At 43.6% G+C, this 12,858-nt stretch overlaps 1 protein-coding gene across 3 annotated transcripts in view; it reads left to right on the top strand.

Annotated features, from left to right (window-relative positions):
* The window catches only part of LOC143324563 (growth factor receptor-bound protein 10-like), a 65,153-nt gene that overhangs the window by 18,833 nt on the left and 33,462 nt on the right, over nt 1–12,858 (top strand). For 2 of the 3 annotated variants that reach the window (XM_076737176.1, XM_076737174.1), the window contains exons 3-5: nt 2,434–2,530; nt 10,396–10,699; nt 12,417–12,561. In XM_076737176.1, coding sequence (XP_076593291.1) covers nt 2,434–2,530; nt 10,396–10,699; nt 12,417–12,561 — 546 coding nt within the window. The remainder of the gene's footprint in view (nt 1–2,433; nt 2,531–10,395; nt 10,700–12,416; nt 12,562–12,858) is intronic. The other variant, XM_076737175.1, reaches the window with a different exon arrangement.

The raw sequence follows: 12,858 nt of genomic DNA, 5'->3' as shown, positions 1-12,858 counted from the left end.
ATATCCAGTTTAGTCTGAACGTTCACACCAGCGCAGACGATAGAGAGCAGCTCTTCTAACTTAAAACTAAACATTTTGTAGGCAAATCATGGATTCTGTATTTCAAAACTATGCAGCCGAGCCTTCACTTTGAAGAATGGAGTCATCAGAGTGGAGTTCAACTTCAAGCTTTATTCTCACAGTGAGTCAGTTCTCCTGAAACAGCCAATCCAGTCTTGTTTGTAAAGTTACTTTAAAGGCGTTACAGGCCATAAAAACTGTTAGTATTTGAGCTTTAGAAATGCATCTTTCTGTACACAAATGTGAGTTTTGCGTTCAAAGTGGATCGTTCAGGAATGTGATCAAGCAGTCTGCTGCAAGGAGGCACAAATTTAATATAAAATCCATCTAAAACCTTCCAAATTGAATTGGAAAGTAGCTGTTATTTATGATGCTTTTTGTTTGTTTTCTTAATTAGGATGAAATTTGGTGAAGTGTTTATCAGATTCCATTTCTGTGAGGGCGTAGCGCTCGGACAAAGGGAACGAGGCAAAGCGTTTAGAGAGGCCGGTTGCTTAAACAGTGATGAACTTGATGAAATACTATTGATCTTGCGTTGTACTAGCACTTACCTATGACATCTTAAAGCACAGCCTGGATCTGCTTCATTAAATGAGACACTGTCCAGAAGACACACCTTGTCTGTGTTACCAGGACGGTCATCACTGAATCACTGTAAGTCAGTGGCTCTGCAGGCACGCTACTCAAACAAACAAACAAACAAACAAACAAACAAACAAAAAACATGTCTACCATCAAAAATGAGATAGAATAACCTCTGTGATAGAGAAGGCTGGTGTAAAAGAATGCAGGCGTCGTCTGTCACTGGTCTAAATGAGGCAGAACAAGAAACCGAAGCAGCTTCTGTGACGGCATCAGAGGAGGTCCGCTGTGATAGAGACATCGTCAGCTGTGATGTTTTTCTGAGCACAGTAGTCTGCCCCAGTACGTTCTGTTCCTGCTCCTGCTGTTCAGCACGGGACACCCCACACACACACACACGCGGACACACACACACACACACACACACACACACACACACACACACACACACACAATGGGTAACCCGCAGTTGTACTCTTAGTGGTTAGTGGTTGTTAGTGTGAGAAACAAATCAAAACCAAATATGTTTTTAAACACGCTATTCTTCTGTGGTGGATTATGGGTTTTTTTTCTTGTTGAACAGTTTTTTTTATTGATGGACGTATGATAGAGAAAAAAAGTCAGACTGGGACTCGGTGGTGAAATGGTATCTGCTGGCAGTCTGTGCTCTGATACACACCTGGCCATGTTCACACAGTTTGTGGGATGTGTCCGTGTGTAAAGAGCAGCTGTTACCTTAGTTCAACTTTTTTTTTTTTTTTTAACTTTTATTTAAATTTTCATCATATTTCTGTTTAGGGTTTCTTAACGTACTGACATTAGTTTTTAGATTTTGTCCCTCCTGACCTCTTTTTATCATATGCAGCCTATTTAAACACAGTTGTAGCTTCAGCTCCACATGGGAAACATGCAAAAAGAATCAAACAGATTAAAAATGTGACGATGATGTAATGATGAACTGCATGCTGCCAGCCCACATTCTGGATTTTGGATCAGGCACGCCTCATGTTGCTCTCTCGCCAGGATTTAGTTTCATCTTTTGCATGCTGTCTCTTCCACAGCTTGGACGTGTTTATGTTAGATGCTAAACACTGTGTTATTTTCTGGTCTGTATTGGAAATGATCCTTACACGATCTCTGAGCAACTGGTGTTTGTACTGGAGTTAGAACCACGCTATGATGGCACTTAGTGTTTTTCTTCTGTGTTGTTGGACACTTATATCATCCCACTTGTATTTATTTCTACTCTGTTAACAACAACAAATCAATTTTATTCAGAATTGACGTATACTAGGCCCTTAATGGGCTAGAACCAAGCTACGTTGCTAAGTTCACTATTTGTCCACAAGATCGCTGCGATCATCTGCTGCTGGTTCACTGGAGGTTTCCAGCAACAGCTGAAAGAAAATCAGGGATGCAGCCTTTGTACATCACATCCCAGAGCTCTGGAACACACTACCTGCAGATATCAGGAAAGCCAGCTGGATTTAATATTTTTAAAAGAAAGCTTAAAATTATGGCTTCACTTCAGCTACAACTAGCTATGACTTCCTGAAACCTTTGTGCTTTGCCTCACACTTGTGCACTGCTGCACTTCTTTTAAATAGTCGTATTTTACTTGATTTTATACATTCTGTGTGCTCTGTTTCTACCCTCATGTTATCATTTAATTCTGTGGTTTTGTGTCGTGTTCTGTTTTGCTTCCTGAGAGGTTGACTTTCAGAGATGCTGTTTTGTTTGTCTTTGGCTGACACAACTTTCTTTCTTTTCTCTTTCTTTTCTCTCCCTCAGCAGGACAATATAGACCGGTCGTCCAATCACAGACAAGCTGACCTCATTGGTCCAGCCTTCCAGCAATCGGCCAATCGGAGTTCTCCTAACCATCAAGGTTGGTCTTTAACCACCACCAAAAGTGTGTGTGTGCTTGTGTGCTGTGCGTGTGTGTGTGTGTGTGTGTGTGTGTGTGCTGGTGCTTGCACATTAAACCACCTATTCATGAGTGACACAGAGGATCATACTTGGTTACAGTCCGATATCAAATTACATCTGATTTCAGATATGTAACGGGACTCGTCATGTGATATTGTGTACTATTGACACTTACTGCACATGGCCTCGGTGTAACACGAGCTTTCTGTGTGTGCTCCTTTCATTTTCATATGTAAAAGAATACAAAAAGGTCATCAAAGTGACCTGAGAGTCTGGTGCTAGCATTATGGCTTCATGCATGTGTTTGTGTGTGTGTGTGTGTGTGCATGCATGTGCATCCCTTGCCTCATACAGTGTGTTGAACGGCTTGCTGCTCATTATCCTCCGCTGGGCCTGGGGTGGGTCGGGGGGATAATATATATTTGGGTCTCTTCCGCTGTAAACATTTCAGCAGTTCAAAGGGTGATCTGCATGGACACGGGGTGCCATTATAATTATGCCGTCTATCTAATTGTGCCATACAGGGTTCATCCATGACAATCGGAGCATGAGATTTAAGCACAATATTGGCTCAGCATGGGAGGTAAGGGCGGGGAGTCTGCGAGGACTCAACGAGTGAATTAGAACGCTTGGCCCTGGCATGGGAAATAAATGGAGCAGAAATTACATTGTCATTTTTCAGGATCAGTCGGGATAGAGGGAACTCAGGAGGACTGGAGAGGCAGACGCATGGAGATGGCTTTAACTAAGGAGCATTTTTGTTTACACTGTCTGAATAATGATATTTTGGATGGAGACAGCAGATTAAGCCAAACATGGTGGGAGCCTGAGTTATGAGCACAGTACAGTACGTAGGCCGTTTCCATTTTTCGTCAGATCTCTCTCTCCTATCTCACCGAGCTATCACGTTTAAGTGCTTTTAGCATGTGTCACGAGCTGTGTGACGTATGTTGCTCAAAGTCTGTGTCACTTGAGCAGAGATTTTGAATTCAGCCCCAGAACCTCTGGTGTTATTAGCAGGATGATAATCCTTGCTGACGTTGTTTAACTTGTTTTCCAGTAAACCCGCTCCTTCATTCTTATAGGACTATAATAGAGCCACCGGCTGCTCGCTGTGTTTGCTGTAAAGCTAGAGTCATAAACCTATTAATTTTGGAGGGAACAGTACAGCTTTGTTAGAACATGACCTGCCGTTATGTTTGGAATGAGATGCTATTGAGCGGCTTATTGAGGCATTTGTAATCCAATATTTGATGTCGAGAAATAGAAGTTGCTCCACATGATATTCCCTACATGCAAGCTAGAATTTCTGGCATGCAAGTGTGAGTGCTTTACAAAGTATTTTCAAACGTTGCAGCCTGTCTTTAGACAACTAGAAAAAGGACGAGGCCACGTTGTCCCGAGCCATGATGTGACACACGAGTCCTCTCCAGTGTGTCTCACACATGCGATGTCACAGGCTTGCACTGTACGAATGCTGTCCCGTCTGCGTTGTCTTTCCCCGCCACACGCCAGAGTGACTTCAGTCATATAACTGAGTTCATTGTCTGTAGAGTTACACAAAGGCCACATGTGAGGTTTGGAAATGCTCAGAAAGGACGTAGGCATCTCCATGTTTTGTCTCCCATTCTCCAAAAGAGGTGTGAGTGCAGGGTGAAGTTAATAAGTTCCAAGAGAAATAGAGTATAATATGTGTTGCTTTGCTCCCAGATTGAATAATCAGCAGCTATCACAGAGGCCTGACTTGTATTTGTATTGTTTTTGAATTTCAGTTTGTGTTAGTTCACACTGGAAACCTTATGTCTAAAGGAACAGTGCTATGTTATATATATGGTGTATATATATGGTATGGCGGTACCAGCATTCAGTGTTTGGGCCCCTAAAATACTGCATGCCTTAAAATCCACTTTCATTCCCTGACATGCTTTTTGTTGCCATTCATTGCTCTTTCATCTGCTCACTGAACCTTCAAAGTAAAGTTCAGTCAGTAGATCCACTAGAGTCCACTAGAGTCTAGAGCCACACAAGCACAAAACACATATCAGATGAAGAGCCTTCAGATTGCTGTTGCCCTCATTTATATTCATCTTCTTCGATAAAATGATAAGATGACTGTCATCTACTCACCTGTCAGGAAAGCATATTATGTGCAGGAAGACAAGCTTTCAAGAGTGCAGATCATGCCACAACTAAGAAACTGTTCTTCAAATTGATGAACTTTCATTATGTCATGTAACTGAACATTTGAGATGCCAGCAAAGAAGGTCACGACTTAATCGTAGTGCCATAAAATCATGTGAATGTGAGTTTTTGAAGGTTATTTAGTTGACTGGCCAGTGTTTCACAATGTTGTGTTCCAGCATTAAGATACCTGAGGCGAGGCACTCACACCCTGCTCCGTGCTGTCGCAGACCCACTAACGAGGCCGCAGCCATATGTGTATTTATTTGTGTGTTTGTATATGTGGTGTGATAAGGGGGTGTCTCAGATGGACATGCAGCTGCTAGGCAACAAATCCCATCAATGGCACCAATGCAGTGCAGTAATCTGACGGCGTGGCTCTGCGGGGGCTGACCAGCCGTGATCTCGGGCCTAGAAATGAAGCTCCCACCTCCAGTTATTCCAGTTATGCCTTTGTAGAGGGAGAGCGACATGCCACGGGCATGCACGCATGGGCATACACGTGCAGGCACACATGCACGCGTACAGACACACACTTTCACTCACAAACAATGAGGGGCCACATTCCTGAAAAGAATGGGGCTCTTTAACAGGGGGTTAAGGAAGGGTGGGGTGTCTGCAGATTGCAAGGTGATGTGAAAGAAATGGGCTGATCTGCAAGTGGCAGAAGTGTTTGTCACCTCGTTGTTCTGTTTGGACTTCCTTTCATTCAGACACATAAGATAAATAATATAAATCATATCATTGATACAACTGAAAACAGTACAAAGACAGTTCATTTATTTTTTTAAATCTCAGCCCATCCAGAGGTTTCACTCAAAACCAGAACCATCAACCTCATGGTTCATCATGGTGGCCCTAAATGAAAAGTTAGAGGATCACTGAAGTCATATAGGATTAATCCTCTGGGCACCATGGACATCTGTACTAAATGTAATGGCTGCCCATTTAAAAGTTGCTGGGATATTTCAGTCAAAAGTGCTGGACCGACCAACCGATCAACAGGCTAACGTGGCCATCCCTGGAGCCACACCACAGCTTGGCTGGGAACAATATTCTGTGTTCAAGTTTTAAGGTTAAAATTTCGAACGGAATAAGACAACAACCGCTTAGAGGGTGTGTGCTGTCGCCAGAGGTATTGTCCTCCCCATACAGAGCCACGCTATACAGTTCAGACCTGCTCTGTCTACGCCCTCCCTGATCCCTTTGAATGGAAACCCCTCTGCTGGCCTTGCATTCAGAGGCTGTTTATCCCCCTTGTATGTCTTCTGTGTGTGCATACCCCTTACATTCCCCTTTTCTACAGGAGGGTTGCCCCTCCTCTTTGTTTTTAACTAGCAGGAATGAATAAAAATGCATAGACTACATTCCTGGATTAAGGAGACACGGAGAGCCATATGGATCTGCCATCAACACAATGGTATTGTTTTGGCCGTGTCTCGCTCGCTAATGATCAGAAACATTCAAAACAGCTTTTATGCAGATTCTTACTGGACGTGAGTCGTTTTACAGTTGGTTGGCACTGTGTTCAGTGTGGCTCAGACAATAGAGGAAGCTTTGGCTATTTTTACCCCTAACTGAATTGGCTATAGGTTCTCAGAAGAGGAGGGAGGGGGCCAAACATGTCGGAGGAGAAGAGGAGTAACTGAACTCGAGCCATGGGAGAAATGAGACAGTAATGCCAGTGTTATCCTTTGACCCCTCTGAGATTCATGTTTGCTTAAGACTTCTACAGAAGAGTTCAGGCCTGAGGTTTCAGATGAAAAATGGTTTCACTTTTGCATTTAAAACCTCAGGTGGAGTATTCATCTAGTTTCTGAGTAATTCCAGTGATTTTGCTGAAATGATGAGCTGATTAAGCAACTTGCCGATCAGCAGAATAATAGTGGAAACACTGTGACATGCCAGCGTCTCAACTGCGAGGACTGACTGTTTCTCTTTATCTTACACATAGTAAACTGAATTTATGAGAAACCAAGAAATGTGAAGAAGTCATTCAGACACTAAAAGATGAACCAGCTGATCAATAAAATGACTCACTGGTGAAAGTTCCTATAGAGTGCAGTATTAACCAAACATTGAACCACCTCCACATGGATGCTTATCTTAAAGGATTTGCTAAGAGACTTACAGAGGAGGTGTATGTTTCCTCCACTTACATCAGTTTAATACACGGTATTGTTTTTTTTTTTTTTTTTTTTAAATGAAGCTCAAGAGGTGTTAATACCCTTTTCATACCCATTTTATCCTGTTATCCCTGCTGCACTCCCTGTGGAGCCACAGCCACTGCACACGTCCCTCTTTTAGGTGGATGCAGCTTGCTCATTATGTGGAGGTGTAGTGGAAGTTAACTTATGCTACATGCTACAATAATGCAACACAACATCTTTACTTATTTACACTTCAAAGATATTATTCATAGTGTTACAATTAAGCAACTGTGTAACAGTTAAAGTATGTGTGGGGTGTAGCTTGACTGAATTGTTTTTGCTTTTTCTATCTGCATATGACAAAAACAACCTGAGAAAATAACCCGTATATATTTCAATTTTAGTCTTGTTATTTTCAATAAATTTTCCATTAATCCCCATGGAAAATTTCCACCTTGAATATTCCGGGAATTTTGCAACCCTAATCACAGCTGCAACTTGTCACTGTCAGCAGCTTTGTGTACATCTGTAGCTTTGTGTGTGCTCCCTGCTGCCTGAGCTGCTCTGTATTTTGAGAGGATCTAATTAATGGCTGTAATATCGTAAGACAGCCGTGCTGTGACCGCTGTGTGTTTGGTGGGCATAAATAAAGGTGTTTATGTCTCTTGTACCTGCCAATGCCAAGTATCTGGCGTAACTTCTATTTTCTGTACTCCATGTCAAAGAAAGAACAACCACAGTTTGTTCCCTGGTCCAAACGTTGGGTGGATTTAAATCCTGTGTGTGCGTGCCTGCCTGCCTGCATGCTGTCTGTGTCATCAATCTGTGTGTCTTACACCCATGTGCATGACGCATGGCTTTGTTTGCCTGATTGTGACATGCATATGAGATTGCACCTGGTGACTAATGACGCAAATATCCTACATCCATGCGTGAGTTTATTAGTAGGGTTTCTTTGTGTGCAAACAGCTCTGCAAAATCCCCTCCAGAGGCCAAACTAGATCAGATTTATGAGGAAGTGTGTTGTGTCTCACTGGCTTGAGGGTACATGTCTCACCTCGTGAGAATGATGGATGATGAGCGGATGATGTGTTCGGGGCAAAAGTAATTTTTGGAATTTTGCTCATGTTTTTGCCGTCATTTCTGGTTTAGCCTCTAAGCATTTGTTTCAGTATGTTCCCCGAAATTGCTTTTAGATTTATATATCACTTTTATTCCCTCTGTTGAATGCAGGTAATGTTCCTCTGCCTTGTGTTACAGGTGTCTTGTGTCTTTGCGTATAGCCTTGTATGCACCCTCTGTCCTGTGGTATATAGCTCTTTAGCTCTCCAGGCTATCTATAAGTAGCTGCTCCAGCTTACCTGTCACTATTAATACCTACAGATTAACCACCTGTGATTCACAGGCACCTGTGATACAGCTACCTGACACGTTTTCAGCAAAAGCTCCTCAAAGGCGACACTTTAGTGTTAGCAGGTAGCTTTTAGTATGAGTGCTGGAGCCTTGCTGGGGAAGGCAGGGATGGGAATGTTTACTAGACCGCTAACCTATGGCTGCGTTGTTGTTGTTCCCTCTGGAACTTTTTTTTTTGTAGAAAAAAAAAAAATCTGGCTTCCTCCCGTCGCTCCCGATTCCTCCCCAGGCTGAGGGGCTCGCTTTGAAGCCAGCGCTTTTTAAACTTTACATCAGTCAAATTGCTGTTTTCCAGTGTCAGCTTTCTGCTGAGCAGTGGGACTTTTAGCTGCTTCGGAGTGACATGACCCTCGCACCACCTTGCATGATCCAGCTGTCAGCTGTCCTGCACCCTGAGCTGTGGGGAAGTTACATGACTCATGCCACATTTTAAGCCTTGGCGTTCTGACAGCAGGACTGCAAAGTTAAAATGTGGGGCTCAGTATGCTTTCATTCATTCATTCATTCACTCATTCATTGGCACAGCTTTGTTTTGTGCCTGGAGTTTTTGTATAAGCTGCCGAGAGCAGAGCCAACTTTACTTTCTCATTTTGCATTTTATTACTGAAGCAATGAATTAACTAAAAGAGGACATCTTTAGCATCATGACAAAGAGATCACTAAAATCAAACAGTATGACTCATAATGTTACTGTTGTACGATGCTGAAGTTATTGATCTGTTGCAGTTATGTTCCACCACATTACAGTGGAAGGCCACGGAGAGTCATCAATCAAATGAGAAGGAGAATAGAAGTCCGCTACAGTGAAACTCCACATCAAAATGAACATTGACGCTGTTCCTGATCGCATGGCTCTCTATCCTTTAGGCTGAACAGCAATATGACTTCTTCTTTTATGGTCTTCCTTTGTAATTAATGTTATTTAACTGTGAGGCTCCCTCAAATGAACCCCATACGTTTGAGAGCCCCTGCCCTGCACAATTAGAGCTTGTCTCCCCCTAGTGGCTGACTTGCGCCCTGCAGTACAGCTGTGTGATCTGGATACAGACATTTGATGATGAATTCATGAGACAGATTTCTTTTCATAATGAAGAATTATTAATCACAGGATGAGTTGCTGCTGCGGATTGTGATTTAGAAAGAGCAAAGTTTGGCACCCAGTTTACCCAGATGATAAAACTTTCACAGCATGAAGCAATTAGGGAGTGAGCTTCCCTTCAATTGAGCTCTCCTCAAGCTCTGATTCAACATGCTGCCGGAGACAGTTGAAAAATTCACTTCATGAATTTAAATGCGCAGAGAGGTTTTCGCAGGGGCTTTGAGGGTAGATTCCCCCCTCCTCTCCAAAGAATTCCACGTCCTGCCTTTAAAGACCTTTAAAAAGCAGCGTGTTTGATACACGCGGTGAATTTAGAGCAGATGCTTACGGTGCGTTGCCTTTGCTGTGAACCCCCGTGGTGAGAGTTGAAAAGGGTTACGGGCAGGTTTGTGCTTGTACCTGTTATCCCTGGAGATTTGGCACACAGGGCAGCACAATGTACCTCGTCAAGATAGTCTAGATTGAGCACTCTGGCAAAACTGGTTACCAGTGTGTGAGTGTGTGCTCTTGTGCTTTGTGCATGCCATTGTTTTTTTTTTCTTTTTTCTTTTTTTTTTTTTTTTAGTATTACTTAGAATTAAGGTGGTGCAAAATGAGGTCAAGGGTTCAGATCCTGGCCACAATGACATGATAGAGAAACTGAAATAGAAAAGGGAAAGTCCCAACAATGTCCAGGGACTTTTTGTGTGTGTGCCTCAGCCATTTGAAACTGAAGCAGCAGGCTTACAGCACTTTCATTTTTCCTTTTATCGTGCTTTTTTGCAGTTAGAGTTTGAGTTTCTTTCCAGCTTGAGTGATGCGTTTTCCGCTCCGCGCTTGCTTTTTTCGTTCTTTTCTCCTCAGCAGTTTTGAAACCCGCGTCTCTGATCTACTTTGCATGTCTTGCACTCTTCATTTGAGGGATTTTTAATTTTCCTTTTTACAGCCAGCTTCTCTCCAAATTCAGTCAGCGATGTCTTCCTTTCTGTCTGTCTCCTCCAGAGGATGACGTCGATTTAGAGGCCCTGGTGAATGATATGAACTCTTCGCTGGAGAGCCTGTACTCCACCTGCAGTGGTCAGCAGACAGAGTCCACCCCACTACTGCACAATGGACAGACCTCTTCCTCACACCAACACCACCACCACCACCACCATCATCATCACATGCAACACAACCAGCCTCGGCAGGGTCAGCACTCTCAGGCGTTAAGCCACGTCTCTGCGGAGCTGCCCGCCTCCTCGTCCACGGACTCACCCCAGACCGGCCTCCGACGGTCACAACCCATGCACATCCTCGCTGTCAGGTGGGTTTTTCCACAGTAGGTGCAGATTCTTATCTGATATTGATTTGTTGCTTTGAACTCTTCTGAAGCTCATGGTTGGATGGGTTGTGTGGCGCACAAGAAAGGGAACTGACCCCTAGAGGGAGCTGTCCATGCATAAGAGACGGCCTCCATAAGCAGATAATTGGCTGCAGAGTGGCATAGTGCATTGAGAGAGTGTCATTCAAAGAGTGGAAGCACCACAGCATCACAGAGGTGCAACCACGTGGATGCTAATGTGGCTGTTTTCAACCAAAAAAGCCAGACGTGACTTTACTCCAGCTCCTCAGTGATGAAGATTTGCTGCTTCTCTTTGTCTTCTGTAATAATCAACTCAATTTCTTTAGGTTTTCATTTATGGATGTCACCAAAATTTCCCCCATTTTCTGACATTTTCCAGACCAAACAATTGATGGAATAATTGATGGAAGACTTGGCAGATTCACCCTTATCAAATGTACACACCACATGGTTGAAGGAAGCTTTGAATGAACTGCTCCTCAGTAAAATGTGCGCATTCATCAGGTGCAGTCCTGCACACACAAGTATGGCACTAAGCTGTGAGCTCACTCCCTCCGGCCTCGCACATTTGCATGTACGTAGCGACGCACACATGCGGGGCTCCAACCCTTTTCTCTCTGCACACTGGAAAAGAAGCCTCTCACTGCACACTGTCAGCCTTCCACACCCTCTCGATAATTGGGCATAACGTTTCCTCTCCGCTCCCTGTCTTTATCCCTTGAATGACCTGCTCCTTCCTTGTCACTCCCTCTTCGCCTCAAAGCAGACCGGCAGGAGGAGAAAGGTGAAAATTCTCATTTGTTTTAGCGCCAAATGCAAATGCCTCCCTCAGTTTGAAGACTAGTAACCCATATTCTCCCTGATGCTGTTATTGTATGCATTACAAAGTGGGTATGCACACTCACACACGCTCTTGTCATTCACCTTTGGAGTATATTACAGAAAAAGAGGGATGAACAGGTAATGGAGTATTCTGTCTTATGAGCTTTCCCTCTCAAACACACACACACACTCACACAGAGACTCAGGCCCTGAAGTTCTTATTATTCAGGCCTGACCTCTGGATAACCCTGTTCTCAAGCTCAGATGGGACAACATCAAAAGGCCCGTTCCCTTTTGAACTCGCCGGGTTCTACAGAGAGTGCGATGGAGAAAGAGAGAAAGAGTCTTCCACAGTGATTCTCCGAGCTACATACCTAGCTAGAATTTAACAAACTGGCCTGCTCATTTGAAAAAAGACTGAATCCTGAAAAGTTTATGATCAGCTGTCAAATCATCATTCTTCTTTCAGGCTTACACTATATGTGCCTAATTTAAAAACGGCTTTAAAGTGATGTCTTGATTCAATATTGATGCGTGATAAATATTGCAGAAAATTAGCTAGCAGGCTGCGGGGCTCTGTGATTTCCACTTCATTAAGGGGAGATCAGATGGAAACAGGCATGAGTCTTGATACTGTACAGCTTCATTCGCTCCATCTCTCTCTCCCGCACACATTTCACATGTGTCAGCGGCTCTCGTTTCAAAGTTCATTTCAAAGTTCCCAGTTCACTTTTCAAGAGGCTGTTCCAGGTCACCACCTAAGACTGAAGGTCGTGCCCCTTTTATTGGCCAACGCAAGTCAATACTACAAAGCCTGTTTGACCACAGTATGACTGCTCCTTTGTCCGTTGTCCAGGAGGTTGCAGGAGGAGGAGCAGCAGCTGAGGACATCGTCTCTCCCGGCCATCCCAAACCCCTTCCCCGAGCTCTGCAGTCCAGCCAGCTCCCCTGTCCTCAGTCCTGGCTCCCTACCTCCTGGAGAACCCTCCGCTGGCAACTATGTAAGTCAGACCCCACGAAAACTGTTGAAACTTTACAGAAACTTTGACTTTTCAGGAATTTCAAAGGAAAAAAATGTAGTTTTTCCCTGCAGGGCTCTTGCGGGAAATAATATTTTGCCCTCCATTATAATTTGGTGTGGTCACGTTGGTTAGAAAACATACTCTTCATACGGTATGGGAGGCCATGTCAGAAAAACAGGATATGAGACATCAGCTGATTTTGATTTACTTTTATGTTGATAACTAAGACGTGTGACTCAAGCCGCTTGTTTTGAAGGATGCAGGATTTGAATATCA

This window comes from Chaetodon auriga, chromosome 8 (assembly GCF_051107435.1).
Source record: "Chaetodon auriga isolate fChaAug3 chromosome 8, fChaAug3.hap1, whole genome shotgun sequence".
Lineage (NCBI taxonomy): Eukaryota > Metazoa > Chordata > Actinopteri > Chaetodontiformes > Chaetodontidae > Chaetodon > Chaetodon auriga.
This window is presented reverse-complemented; position numbering and strand designations above follow the sequence as displayed.